Source organism: Myotis brandtii, unplaced genomic scaffold, assembly GCF_000412655.1.
Source record: "Myotis brandtii unplaced genomic scaffold, ASM41265v1 scaffold149, whole genome shotgun sequence".
Lineage (NCBI taxonomy): Eukaryota > Metazoa > Chordata > Mammalia > Chiroptera > Vespertilionidae > Myotis > Myotis brandtii.
Genome location: NW_005355385.1, coordinates 100,349 through 116,013, shown reverse-complemented (window position 1 = coordinate 116,013; position 15,665 = coordinate 100,349). Strand labels below are relative to the sequence as shown.

General features: G+C 39.5%; 1 protein-coding gene across 4 annotated transcripts in view; it reads right to left on the bottom strand.

The window, feature by feature from the left end:
- JAK2 (Janus kinase 2) overlaps nt 1-15,665 on the bottom strand; it is a 114,951-nt gene that overhangs the window by 73,770 nt on the left and 25,516 nt on the right. For 3 of the 4 annotated variants that reach the window (XM_014535678.1, XM_014535679.1, XM_005861327.2), the window contains exon 3: nt 6,309-6,559. In XM_014535678.1, coding sequence (XP_014391164.1) covers nt 6,309-6,534 — 226 coding nt within the window. In that variant the 5' untranslated portion in view covers nt 6,535-6,559. Of the gene's footprint in view, nt 1-4,271; nt 4,331-6,308; nt 6,560-15,665 lie in introns of those variants that run through there. The other variant, XM_014535680.1, reaches the window with a different exon arrangement.

Below are 15,665 nucleotides of genomic sequence, written 5' to 3'. Positions count from 1 at the left end.
TTTTTTAGCAATAAAAAAAATCTGCATTATTAACTGAAAAAAAAAATCATACTAGAGGCGTGGTGCACGAAATTCGTGCATTCGGCGGGGGGGGGGGGGGCCCTCAGCCCAGCCCTAGCCATACCCTTTGTAATACTTTTAGCAATAAAAAAAATCTGCATTATTAACTGAAAAAAAAAATCATACTAGAGGCGTGGTGCACGAAATTCGTGCATTCGGCGGGGGGGGGGGGTACCCTCAGCCCAGCCTTAGCCCCTCTTGCAGTCCAGGAGCCCTCATGGGATGTCCGTCTGACAGCTAAGCCAGCAGTCGAACATCCTTAGCACTGCTGCGGAGGCAGGAGAGGCTCCCACCACCGCCACTGCGCTTGCCAGCTGTGAGCCTGACTACTGGCTGAGCAGCGCTCCCCCTGTGGGAGTGCACTGACCACCAGGGGGCAGCTCCTGCATTGAGCATCTGCCCCCTGGTGGTCAGTGTGCATCATAGCGACTGGCTGTTCCACTGTTCGGTTGATTTGCATATTAGCCTTTTATTATATAGGATAAACAAAATTATATATGGAACTATTATTCTTAGCATGTGTTGATAAAGGTATTTTTCAGAACAAAATGTAATGATTTTCAAACAATAGCTTAACTACACAAAGAAGGAAAAGTGAATTCACACTATGAGTCATCAGGATTTTTTTAAATGATTAATAATGATTTGTTAACATAAGAAAGACTCCTTTAATTAATTATAAGAATCAAAATAGGAAAATGGATGTATCCATATAAATTGGTACAAAGGGGTCAGAAAAAAGGGAGTATATACCAAAAGAAAATGGTTAGATCAGCACTGCGATAACAAAAGACAATGCTTATAGTCATGTTTAATCACAATGATACTTATTTCAAAATGGCAATTATATATTAATACTTATGTCATTTTGATTGGGTTGTTCTAGAAAGGAAAAAAGGCAGTGACACTGTATTTGAGATATACATTGTATTGAAATAATAGGACCTCAAAGAAATTTCTCTGTCATTCTTAATTCCCTTTTCTTTCTCTATATACCAAGTCCAAATTCTTTTTATTTTTATTTATTAAAATCACTTCAATGTGTTTCTTCTTTTCCAAGTCATTACCAGATTTGTGGTGTAGTTTCATATCATTCTAGAGCAGTGGTTCTCAACCTTCCTAATGCCGCGACCCTTTAATACAGTTCCTCATGTTGTGGTGACCCCCAACCATAAAATTATTTTCGTTGCTACTTCATAACTGTAATTTTGCTACTGTTATGAATCGTATCGTAAATATCTGATATGCAGGATGTATTTTCATTGTTACAAATTGAACATAATTAAAGCATAGTGATTAATCACAAAAACAATATGTAAATACGTATGTGTTTTCCGATGGTCTTAGGTGACCCCTGTGAAAGGGTCGTTCGACCCCCAAAGGGGTCGCGACCCAAAGGTTGAGAACCGCTGTTCTAGAGTAAGAACAGTCATCATTCCACTAATATTAACGGAGTTCCTATTCTATAATAAGCACAAGATGGGTGTGGGAAATACAAAAATGAAAAATAGTGCCTAGCTTGAAGGATCTCATAGTGTAGTATATGGTACAGAGAAACCTTTGGAAAATTATAATTCAAGAGAATAAGTATGATAGTGAAGACCCAAGAAAACAAAGAAGTAAAGGGGAGAGGTGATAAAGATTCTTTTAATTCTTTATTGTTGAAAGTATTACATATGTCTCCTTTTTCCCCCATTGACCTCTCCCAAACCAACCCCCAACATAGGCCTTCACCCCGCTATTGTCTGTGTCCATTGATTATGCTTATACATATGCATACATGTCCTTTGGTTGATCTCTTACCCCCTCCCTCCCACCCTTCCCTACCTTCCCTCTGAGATTTGATGATCTGTTCGATGCTGCTATGTCTCTGGATCTATTTTTGTCCATAAGTTTATGTTGTTCGTTATATTCCACAAATGAGTGAGATCATGTGATACTTATCTTTCTCCAACTGGCTTATTTCACTTAGCATAATGCTCTTTAGGTCCATCCATGCTGTTGCAAATGGTAAGAGTTCCTTCTTTTTTACAGCAGCTTAGTATTCCATTGTGTGGATGTACCACAGTTTTCTAATCCATTCATCTACTGATGGGCACTAAGGCTGTTTCCAAATCTTAGCTATTGTAAATTGTGCTGCTATGAACAAAGGGGTGCATATATCCTTTCTGATTGGTGTTTCTGATTCCCTGGGATATATTCCTAGAAGTGGAATTACTGGGACTGATGGAAGTTCCATTTTTAATTTTTTGAGGAAAAGCTATACTGTTTTCCACTGTGGCTGCACCAGTCTGCATTCCCACCAGCAGTGCATGAGGGTTCCTTTTTCTCCACATCCTCACCAGCACTTGTTTGTTGATTTGTTGATGATAGCCATTCTGACAGGTGTAAGGTGGCACCTCACTGTTGTTTTGATTTGCATCTCTCAGATGATTCATAGCTTTGAGCATGTTTTCATATGCCTCTTGGCCTTCTGTATGTTCACTTTCAAAAAGTGTCTATTTAGATCCTTTGCCCATTTTTTTTATTGAACTGTTTATCTTCCTTTTGTTAAGTTGTATGAGTTCCCTATAAATTTTGGAGGTTAAACCCTTATCGGATGTAACATTGGCAAATAAGTTCTCCCATGCAGTGGGCTTTCTTGTTGTTTTGTTTATGGTTTCGTTCTTGTCTGGATCAAATTTTAGTCAGGCTCCTTTGAAACCACTGCTACTTCTTCACAGACCCCAATTTTAGCAAGAATCCTGGTAAGTCCCTTTAGCAAGAATTCCCCATCTTTGATATATCATCAAACTCCTTTTCCCTACTTGCCACCAGGTGATATCTAATCATTCTAGCCTGCCTTGAGCAAAAATCCTATTAGTGTGTAACCACTAATAGAATAATATAAAAACTGTAACAAAACATCTAATGGAAGCTATAAATTTTTAAAAAAATACTTGATTGACCTTTAAAAATATTAGGAAAGAAGTAAAATAGAAAGATTTCTGTAATAATATCAACAATAAAAAATATATTTTTTAAAAAGAAGGAAAATAAAAAACAAATGAAACAACGCAAATAGCAAGATAATAGATTTAAACACAATTATATTAGTAATTACATTACATTATATATAAACGTAAACAAGCCAATTAAAACACACAGCCTATGATTCTGGATTATAAAAAAGACTTTGTGCTATTTAAAAGATATACTTTAATTACAAGGATATATATAAGTTGAAGCTAAAAAGAAGGAAAATGATATATCATACAAACACAAAGTAAAAGAAACCTGGTAAGAACACTAAACTTTAAGAAAGAAGTATTAGTTAAAGTAAAAAGGAACACTTCATGGTGATAAGAGGGTCAATTCAACAGAAAGACAAAAAATATTAAATTTGTGTTCAACTAATAACAAGGCTTCAAAATATATGAAGCAAAAGTAAATGGAACCAGAATAGAAACAGAAAAACTCAAAATCTATAAACATGGGAGAAGGCAAAAAATAAAAGGACACAAACATTTTAAATTATTAACCACCTTAAACTTAGTTTAAATTTAGAGAACACTATACCCAGATGTTTCAAATGTATGTAACACATTTTTTAAAACTTGCCTGATATTCTGAATCACAAGACAGTCAACAAATTTCAGAGGACTGAAATTATACGGAGTATAATATGGGAGTCCCAGAGGAAGATAAAATAGAGAAAGACACAAAAGAATATTTAGAGAAACAATGGCCCAAGCCTACCATTGTTTCAACTTTTTATAAAATATTTTTATTGATTTTTTAGAGGAAGGGAGAGGGAGAGATAGAAACATCGATCAGCTTCCATCTGCACACCTGCTACTGGGGTTAGAACACACAACCAAAATATATGTCCTTAACCTGAATCAAACCCTTGACCCTTCAGTTGAGGGCCGATGCTCTATCCACTGAGCTAAACCAGTCAGGTCAAAACCTCCCCAAATATGATGAAACCCACAGATACAAAAATCCATGAAGATCAGTGAGTTCCAAGATAGACAAACGCAAAGTGATATACACCAAAACACATTAAAATCAAACTATCAAAAGCCAACAATAGAGAACCTTGAAAACAGCAAGAGAGAAGTGATTCATTACATACAAGAAATTCTTGATTAGGAATCCTCAATAAGACTCAAAGCCAATTGTTCATCAGAAACCATTCAGGTCATAAGGCAATGAAATGACATACTTAAAGCATTCAAAGAGAAAACTCTCAAACAAGAATTCTGTATCTGCAAAATTATCCTTCAAAAACGAAGAAGGAAGTAAAACATTCTCAGATAAACAAAAGCTGAAAGAGTTCACATCTAATAGATATTCCCTATAAGAAATAACTCTAGGTGGAAATGATGAGATATTAGAGAGTAACTCAAAGTAATGAAAAAGAACTCTGATTAAGGTTAACTACATAGGTAAATATGCAAGCCAGTATTATTAGATTTTTATTATAATTCTTCTTTTTACCTAGATGATTTAAAAGACAAATGCATAAACCAATAATTATAAATCTATATGAATGGGCACACAATGCATAAAGATATAATTAGTAAAACAGTATCATAAATGATAAGATACAGAGGTGTATATAAGGAAAGTTTTGCCTACTATTGAAGCTAAGGTGGTATTAATTCAAATTAGATTGTTACAAATTTAAGAGACAAATTGTAATTCCTAGGCCTGGCAGAGTTTGGGCCCCCAAGGCTCTAGGGAGCACTGCCCCATGGATTTGGGTGACTCCATCCTTTGAAATCTAGGTGGAGGCAGGCATGCCCCTGGGGCCTGTGCATTCTCAGCTGGTAGAAACAGCTTACTCTACCAAAGTTTGCGGCGTGCAACCTACAGAGGGGCAGCTGCTGCACTGAGGACTACCAGAGCTAAACCCGGGCAGCTGAGGAGCTCAGCACTGCAGAGCACCAGAGGAACCCTCAATATGAGGCAGCACCAGGAAGCAAGCAGGAGGTCTCTAAGATTTGGCAGCTCCTCCTTTGAAATTGTTCTGCCATCAGGCCCTTGCAAAAGAAGGGGCAGCCCAGATGATTTCTAAATTGCCTTTAGTGTCATCCTTCTATTGTCTTAGAAAATAGCTCCTGGCACCTGTTGCTATGGCTGATCCACACTAATTATCAAATAGTGTTTTCTTTAGACACCACTTTCTCATTTTTTACAAGACAGATTGAGAATTTTCCAAATCTTCAAGTTTTGCTTCCTTTTTGTTTAACAATTCCATCTTTAAGTCATTTCTCGAACATTTTACTGTAAGCAGCAGTCAAGATTTGTCAACCACACTTTGAACAGTGTGCTTAGGTAAATATCCAATTTTATTGCTCACAAAACTCTACCTTCCACAAAACAGTAAAATATAAACACAACTCAGGAAAGTTCTTTGGCACCTTACAACAAGGATCACTTTTCCTCCAGATTCCAATAACATGTTGCTCATCTGCATCTAAGACCTCATCAGAATGGCCTTTACCATCCATATTTCTACCAGCATTCTGTTCATAACTTAAGTATTCTCTAAGAAGATTGAGGCTTTCTCTACAGCTCTCTTCTTTTCTTTCTGAGTCCTCACTAGACTGCACAACAATGAAAGCTTTTTCTAGCATGCACTCAAAACTCTTCCATTACCCATTACACAATTTCAAAGGCACTTCCACTTTTTTAGGTATTTGTTACAACATCTTCCCCCCTCCTCCACTTTTCAGTACCAATTTTTGTCTTAATCCATTTGGAATGCTATAACTAAAATACCATTGACTACATGGCTTATAAACAACAGACATTTCTCATCATTCTAGAGGCTAGAAAGTACAAAATCGAGGCACTGGCAGATTCAGGTTCTAATAAGGACCCACTCCTGGTTCATAGATGGTTCATCTTCTGGTTCATCTTCTTACTATTCCTCACATGGCTGAAGGGGCAAAGATGCTCTCTGGAGTCTCTTTTATAAGGGTACTAATTCCACTGATGAAGGACCCCCTGATGACCTAATCACTTCCCCAAAGGCCCTACCTCCAAATATCATCACACTGGGGGAATAGATTTCAACATAAATTTGAAGGGGAACACAAAAATTCAGTTTATAGGACTAGACCAAGGCAGATTTGCCTTAAATTCTACTCTAGTGATGTTCTCATGTTTTATGCATGTTCTACGTGTATGTTGTATTAGAGTAGCATAATTAAAGCAATCATCTATTAATAAACAGAAAAAATATTTTTAATAGTTACCACAGGCTTTAGAAGCAGCAACACAAATTTCTTCTGCAACATATTCCCCAGTTGAAAACTTCAGGTAATCTCCCTCAGTTTTCCCAAGGGAATGATAAAGATACACCTGAAGGACTGGATCTATTTGCTTCACAGAATCAGTAATTCCAGGAATATCTCCATTCTGATGCATAGGAGGTGTGCATGTTCCTTCCATTTCTGTCATTGTGAGGCAAGCCATTTCCATGCAGAGTCTTTTTCAGAACATTTGCCTATAAGAGAAAACACAGTTAATCAATGACTGTGAAAAACATCAAGATTATAAACTTCCTGTAGACAAGGACTATAAAACTGTAAAGTTTACAATTTAACTGAGGAAACATAATATAAAGATGTAACACAAAACAGAGAAAATCAGTTGCAGCCCACAGAAGAGATCCTGTGAGGCAACATGATTTCTTAACAAATGAATTACTCTGACAAATGCTTATTAATGTCTGGAGGAGAAAAACAACATTTCAATATAGGATTAATTGATGATTTTTATGAGAGGAGTTAATATTTAAAACTGATCTTGAACAATAGATTGGATTTAAATGGATGGAAGAGGAAAAACATTCCAAGAGAATGAAAATGCTGAAGAGTAGAAAAATACAAAATATGTTCAGTAAGTTATTGGGCAGAAGTATAGAATTTGAGAAGGTATACCATTTAGGATAATTGATACATACCTAATCTGCATTTTTCCTTCTTCCTTAATACTGAAGACCAATTTTGTTGAGGAGAGTAATGTATCAGAAAAACAAAACAATACACTGTACTTCCCCACACGTGGATAGCCACATGAACCAGTATCTACACTAATAAAATACAAACATGCAAATTGACCGTACCTTCGCTATGCCTTAAGCCACGCCCACCAGCCAATCAGAGCGGCTACATGCAAATTAACCCAACCAAGATGGCGGCCAGCAGCCACGGAGCTGGAGAGAGCAGGAGGCTTGGTTTCCCCAGTGATGGAGGAAGCCAAGCTTCCCACCTGCCGCGGCCGGCTCTGAGCTCCACTGAAGGCAACAAAGTTTCAATTATAGAAGATAAATAAACCCCAGACACCTGCTTTCAGCTGGCCGTGGCCACGGAGCCATAGCGAGCAGGAGGCTTGGTTTGCCCCTGGCGATGGAGGAAGCCAAGCTTCCCGCCTGCCCTGGCCGGCTCTGAGCTCCACTAAAAGCTACAAAGTATCAATTATAGAAGGTAAATATATCCCAAATTAAAAAAAATAAAAGAAAAAAAGGAGAGGCTGAGAGCTTCCGTCGCCAGGGGGCTTGGCCAGCCTGAAAATGGCCCTCACCCCTCACCCAGATTGGCCAGACACCCCAGTGGGGACCCCCCCCCACCCCTCACCCAGGCTGGCCAGGCACCCCAGCGGGGACCCCCACCCTGAAGGGGGTGTGACCAGCCTGCAAACACCTATCAGCCCCTCACCCAGGCTGGCCAGGCACTCCAGCGGGACCCCCACCCTGATCTGGGACACCCTTCAGGGCAAACCAGCCGGCCCCCACCTATGCACCAGGCCTCTATCCTATATAATAAAAGGGTAACACGCAAATTGACCCTAACAGCAGAACAACTGGGAATGACTGGTAACTATGACACACACTGACCACCAGGGGGCAGATGCTCAATTCAGGAGCTGCCCCCTGGTGGTCAGTGCGCTCCCACAGGGGAGCTCTGCTCAGCCACAAGCCAGGCTGATGGCTGCCAGCACAGCAGTGGTGGCGGGAGCCTCTCCCGCCTCCTCAGCAGCACTAAGGATGTCCAACTGCAGCTTAGGTCTGCTCCCTGCTAGTAAGTGGACATCCCCCGAGGGCTGCTGGGCTGCCAGAGGGATGTCTGACTGCCATCTTGGGCCCAATCCCCCAGGGAGCGGGCCTAAGCCAGCAGGTGGACATCCTCCGAGGGGTCCCAGGCTGCAAGAGGGCATAGGCTGGGCTGAGGGACCCCCCAAGTGCACAAATTTTTGTGCACTGGGCCTCTAGTTAGCAAATAAGATTAAATGAAAGTTGTTGGATTATACTTCCAGGACCACTCCTTAAAAGGAGGGTGACTCCTTTTGTTTTTTTCCCCTTCACTCTCTTCCTACCTGAATCTGGTGGTCAGTGTACATCATAGCTACCAGTCGAACGGTCAAACGGTCATACACTTAATATATTACACATATATATACACACTAGAGGCCAGGTGCATGAAATTCATGCACGGACTGGGGGGGGGGTCCCTCAGCCCAGCCTGCACCCACTCCTATCGGGAACCCCTCGGGGGATGTCCAACCACTGGTTTAGGCCCGATCCCACAGGGGTAAACCAGCGGTCGGTCACCCCTCTCACAATCTGGGACCACTGGCTCCTAACCACTCACCTGCCTGCCTGCCTGATTGCCCCTAACCCCTCTGCCTGACTGCCTGATCACCCCTAACCTCTCTGCCTGCCTGCCTGATCACCCCTAACTGCCTCTGCCTGCCTGATCGCCCCCAACTGCCCTCCCCTGCCAGACTGGTTGCCCCCAACTGCCCTCCCCTGCTGGCCTGATCTCGCCCCCAATGGCCCTCCCCTGCGGCCTGATCTTGCCCTTAACTGCTCTCCCCTGCCGGCCTCATCTTGCCCCCAACTGCCTTTCCCAGCCGGCCTGATCTCGCTTCCAACTGCCCTCTCCTGCAGGCCTGATTTCGCCCCCAACTGCCCTCCTCTGGACAATTTGGTTCTGATTGGTCAGTTTCTATGCCAGTCAGCATCTTTGGGCCTATCAACGGGACCTGATCAGAAAGGCAGGGCTGATCAGCAGCCCCAGTGGAGGCCTGGAGAGAAATGGAGGCATGGCTGTCGGCCAGGCCGGGAGAGAAGGAGAGGCAAGTTCTGATCAATGGCTGCCACAGAGGCTACAGATCAGACCCTGCCTCTCTCTCTGCAGGCCTCTCTCCGGGCCTGATCCACAGTCCTCTAGGCCAGTGGTCGGCAAACCGCGGCTCGTGAGCCACATGTGGCTCTTTGGCCCCTTGAGTGTGGCTCTTCCACAAAATACCACGTGTGGGCATGCACGTACAGTGCAATTGAAACTTCATGGCCCATGAGCAGAAGTCAGTGTTCGGCCTGGGCGAGTCTATTTTGAAGAAGTGGCGTTAGAAGAAGTGGGGGGTGTTTGTCCGTCGGGTGACGGGAGACGCGGCCGCGGGATACGCAGCGCGGGGGAGGCGCACGCGATTCATGCACGAGTTGAGTGAGCCAGTCAGTCAGCAGTCTCATTGTGCAGTGGTTAGGTATGTTGAGATGGTTTGGACATATAGAGAGGATGAATGAAAGTAGACAGACGAAACAAGTATACAAGATGAGTATGGATGGGAGAGTTGGAAGGGGTCAACCTCAGTGAACATACCTCAATCAGATTGAGGACGTTTTTAGCAAAGGCCAGCTTAGGAGTACTAATTAAGTTAATAACAATGTACCTACCTATATAGTTTAAGTTTAAAAAATTTGGCTCTCAAAAGAAATTTCAATCGTTGTACTGTTGATATTTGGCTCTGTTGACTAATGAGTTTGCCGACCACTGCCCTAGACCCTTGATTATAATTAATTTGTATTTCTCCCATTCCCTTCCTTCTTTCCTGGCTTCTCAGTAGTGAGTAAGTTGTTATTGAACAGAACTGAAGTTCTCTCTCCTTGACTGTTTTCATTGTCATTCATTTTTTGATGTTATTTCTAATATTTTTGTACAATTAGGCACAAGAGAACAACAACTCCTTAAAGAAGAAGACAAAGTTTGTCAGTTTATACACAAAAGAGGGACAAGATAAGCTTGGTGGTGAGAGGTAATCAACCAAAGACCTTGAATAACCCATGGACACAGACAATAGGGTACTGAAGGCCTGGGGAAGAGGAGGAAGGGGGGCAGGCTGAAGGGGGTCTATGGGGGAAAAAGGGGACATATGTAATACTTTCAACAATAAAGAATTTTTTAAAAGATTTATTATTTTTTAAATATTACTAGATTCAATATGCTAGTATTTTGTTCAGCATTTTTTCATATATGTTAAATATATCCCCCCAGATACCTGTTAGCATCAAACAAACTTTTCTTGTCTTTATCTATTCTCAGGTGTACTTTAGGTTAGTTGTTTTCTACCAGATATTTGGCTACCGAAACATATTTTCAAGTGTACATTTGGCCAATTATATCTAATGCAATACCTCTCCAAACTATAATCAAACACCCAAGTAAAGGCACAGCCAAGAAAAGTTACATAACATGAATTGCACAAGGGCAGAGTCCAATGCAAGCTTCTTGTCAATGATATTAGGAACATCATGTCTAACAAATATCATCAGTGATAAGAACTTGGATCTACTTTTCAGCAAGTACTGTTTTTTAAAAGGCCTCAGGCTCAGCGGGTAGCTCAGTTGATTAGAACATTGTCCCACTACACCAAGGTTGTGGGTTCAATCTCCAGTCAGGACACATACAAGAAGCAACCAGTAAATGTATAAATAAATGGAACAACAAATTGATGTTTCTTTCTCTCTCTCTCTCTAATCAATTTTTTAAAACCTTTTTAAAGATTTCATTTAAAAAAGGGTCTCAGATTTTTCTTAATCAAATATAATTTTCCATGGTAATGACAAACATTGGCTGAGAACTAGAGTATCGGGGTACTATATTAATGTACCTGTCTTTCTGTATCTCTAACATTGCTCAAAGGCTCAGCTAACACTTAAGGGATGACAACTAAAAAGTAAACTACAGAAGGCATCAATTATTTTTTAGCCTCACCTACTTTTAAGTTATTGGGTAGTTTAAGAACTGGATTTACTATACATTTCATCTAAAATATAAAAGACCCTTTCCTAAAAACACATTTTCTGATGTCAGCAATACTTGCTTTAGTTTTTATCTATATTATTCATTTCATTAAGTAGAATTTTTTTATTATATACTATTAAAAATTACTTCAGCCCAGCAGGATGGCTGTTGATTAGAGCAGCATCCCGTACACCAAAAAGGTTGTTTAAGGGTTCAATTCCCAGCAAGGGCACGTTGTAGGTTCAATCCCCGGTCAAGGGGTGTACAGGAGGGAACCAATCAATGTTTCTCTTTTCTCTCTCTCTCTCTCTCTCTCTCTCTCTGAAATCAATAAACATATCCTTGGGTATGGATTAAAAAAATTATTTTAACTGAAATAAAAATTTTACAAAATATATCCCATTGCCCAGCTGGTGTGGCTCAGATGGTTGAGTGTCGACCTATGAACCAGGAGGTTACGGTTCAACTCCCAATCAGGGCACATGTCCAGACTGTGGGCTCGATCCTCAGTAGGGGGCATGCAGGAGGCAGCCTATCAATGATTCTCTCTCATCACTGATGTTTCTATCTATCTCTCTCTCTCTCCCTTCCTCTCTGAAATCAATAAAAATACATTTAAAAAAATTACTTCATTAATTAGCCTCTGAGCTAACCTTAAACAATTTTATTATACAGTTTATAAATATTTTTGTATTCATTTATAATATTTAGACTTTATTATAATTAATTTGTTGGAATTTAGCTGTATTTTCTTTATGTGAATGCTGATTTCCATTATTTGATATTATTCTTTGTAAAAAGTTAAAGTAGAAAAAAATCACTTAAAACTTAAAACAAATGTTAAGAGAAAGGAGACTATTTTTGAAAGTATACTACAATAATCTGTGACATAGAAATTTCCTGGTGATACAGTAAAATATACAATGCTGCTTTATGAATTTTTGACAAAACAAGATAAAATGCCATTATACCATACATACTTATATTTTCCCCATGTCTTTACAGAAGTATTTTAGGAGTAATTTAACTAAGACCTAGATAAAACACAAGTGTACCATATTTGTTACCATATCACTTTTCTGTCCACATATCATTATATTATCTGCCTTCATTTCGATTTACCTCTATTCATTTACTCATTCAACATTTTCCAAAAGAAAGATATAACCCTTTGCCTCAAAAGCTCTTCATCTGAAGGAAAATAATGTGGACAATTTTAAAACAGATTTCATAGTAATCATGCAAAAAGAAAGAAGCTATATCATAGTCTTACAATGTTATCCTGATATAAGGTATAAGATGAGAAGAGGATCAGAAACTAAATCTCTGAGGTCACAACAAATTTTTGAGGCTAGTAAGAACTGACAAAGATAGGAGGCAAAGAGAGGAATGTAGCCAGAGAAGTAGAAAAACTGTAAGTATTCATTTTATAAAAATTCATTCTTCTATGTATACTTCAGATTAGTGTGCTTTTTTGTATGTATATTTTAATAAAAATAAGGTTCTCTTTTTTAAATAAAGAAGAGTAGAGAGTTTTATGAGGAGAGTTATTAAGTACTACTAAGAGGTTAAATAAGATAGAAACAAAGGAAAACGAATCCACTGGATTTGGCAATTAAGGAGTTAAAAGAAGACTACCTATAGGAAAAGGATCTGAAAGGTAAGGATGGCTATTCCTTTTTATTTTGTATCATTATTTTGAATTTTCTAATCTCATACACAGTTTACAGCTTGGAATTTTGACCCAGAAGAAAAAAAAAAGCATTTTCAAACATTTGAAGATTCAAAGTTTACCCCAAAAGCAGCATTTAACAAGTTACTTTTCTGAGCTATAACATACCAAACCAAAGGAGTAAATTAAAAAGTATAACATCTGGTCCAAAAAATAGATCCAAACCTGGAAAGCAGTAAAGTCAAGGCATACTAGTATGATAACAGCTAGGCAGCAGGCCTCAGGCAGGAGCAGAAGGCCTTTGAATGACTTGAGAAAAAAGTGGTGCTAGTCTGTTTGCTAAGATGGACTGGAAAACAAAGCTAAACAAAATATAAACACCTACAGATGATATAATAAGGAAAGCAGTGACAGAAAAGAAAAAGGCAATTCTAATGAAAGAAAACTTGAAAGGGGGTGAAAATAACAGTATAGATACTCCTTGGCTCTGTAACAAATAATCCTCATTATACTATAGGCAATGTTATTGTTTTTACAAATTAGTCACCTACAAAGCACTAAGGAACTAATTATGGTTTCTAAACAGAAAGGCAATCAGCTGAAGAAGTAGAAATAGTAAGATAGGAATAAGTAAGAAAATGTTTTCTGAAAATATATAAACAGAGAAACACATTAAACTTTGCCATGAGGCTGTGACCAGCAAAATCTAGATTGTGGGAAACTAACCAACCTGGTTAAGAAAGGAAAAACAGAAGTAATGCAGGAAACAAACAGATTAATAGAGACTGTAAAGTTGCAATGTGTGGACCCTATTTGGATCCTGGTTTTAAAAAATTATAAAAAAGAAAAAGCATTTATGATATATCAAACAATTAGAAATTTGATTACTTGCTGAATTATTTAAAGAATTAAGGAATTATGATTATCTTCTTATTAATAAAAAGAGTTCTAATATTGTAGAGATACATACAGAACTATTAATGAAAGAAATAAGTCTATGATGTGCTTTTCACAGTAGTGAAAACTAGATGGCACAGAATTAACTATAGGCTATTACGGCTGAGTGATTAGTGTACTGTACTATTATGTACATTTTTGCATGTTCAAAATTCTCCCTATAAAAAGGTTTTTTTAAAGGATTTTATTATATTTTATCTAGCACTTCCTAATAAGAGTGTTTTCAGATTACTCATCTGGAAAATATCAGGAGCCCGGCCAGTATGGCTCAGGGGTTAAGCGTCAACCCAGGAACCAGGAGATCAGGGTTCGATACTGTCAGGGCATGTGCGGGTTGCCGGCTCCATCCCGAGTATAGGGTGTGCAGGAGGCAGCCGATCAATGATTCACTCTCAGCATTGATGTGCCTATCCCTTCCTCTCTCTGAAATCAATAAAAAACATATTTTTAATTAAAAATTTTTTTTTGAAAATGTAGTTAAGAGACATAAAGAAAGGATTGTGAAGCCCCAGAATGCATCTAAGAGGCAAATAAGAGCAAACATTGAAAGAAATAATGGCTGAAAATTTTCCAAAACCAAATGAAGATATTATCAGGAGTTAAGTGGACTAAAATAAATTTCAAAAATCCACACCTAGATACATTATAGGCAAACTATAGAATCTTTAGAACATCATACATAAAGAAAAAACTGAAGAGCTACCAAAGACAAGTGGGAGATTATTTACAAACTAGAGGCCTGGTGCACAAAATTCATGCACTGGGGGGGGAGGGGTGGTCCCTCAGCCCGGCCTACACCCTCTTGCAGTCTGGGAGCCCTTGGGGGGTGTCCAACTGATGGCTTAGGCTTACTCCCTGGCAGTCGGACATCCTTAGTGCTGCTGTGGAGGTGGGAGAGGCTCCTGCCACCACTGCTGCACTTACCAGCCATAAGCCCGGCTTCTAGCTCAGCAGTGCTCCCCCTGTGGGAGTGTACTGACCACCAGGGGGCAGCTACAGCATTGAGCGTCTGCCCCCTGGTGGTCAGTGTGCATCATAGCAACTGGTCGTTCCGCTGATTTGCATATTAGCCTTTTATTATATAGGATGAATAAAAATTAAACTGGCAACATATCAACAATAATCAATACTAGATGACAATGCAGTAATATCTTCCAATTGATTACAGAAAATAATCCAGAAAACAAGAGGGGGTGAGGGGAAGAGATGGCATTTTCAGACATTCAAAGCCATATGAAGACAAAATGTTAAACCACCCACAGACTCTTACTAAAAGAACTATTAATAGATACACTTTTATGAGAGGAAAACAGAATTCAGACAGAGAGCATTTACTTACAACAGCAAACACCAAAATTGATAAAGTATTGGTAAATTTTTTTTAAATGGAAAAAAAAAATAACACCCTGTTAAAAAAGAAACACATGAAGCTGAAACTTTAAATTAGAATAAGGTAGAAGGGGTTTGATTCCTCCTTGCCTATTTAGTAGGACATTTACTAAATAACTTGGAACTTTGTTGTAAATGCTTATATTTAAACATATGTCAAAAATGCTAAAGGTGAGAAACCAAGATGGCAGCATAGGTAAACACCGGAGATTGCTGCCTCGCACAACCACTTCAAAAATACAACTAAAAGACGGAATGGACATCACCCAGAACCACAGTAAGGCTGGCTGAGTGGAAATTCCACAACTAGAAGGAAAGAGAAAAGCATACCGAGACTCAGAGGAGGCGCAGTGCAGAAGTGAAATACTAAGGTGCGGAGGTGCGGAGGTGCGCGCGGAGTGGGCTGGCAGCTGAGGGCGCGGTTGTCTGTTTCAATCGGGAGGGAGTCTCAGGCTCTGAGCTCCAGTTCCGGGCGAGTCTCTAGGGACCCAGACTCAAACGGGAGAAGC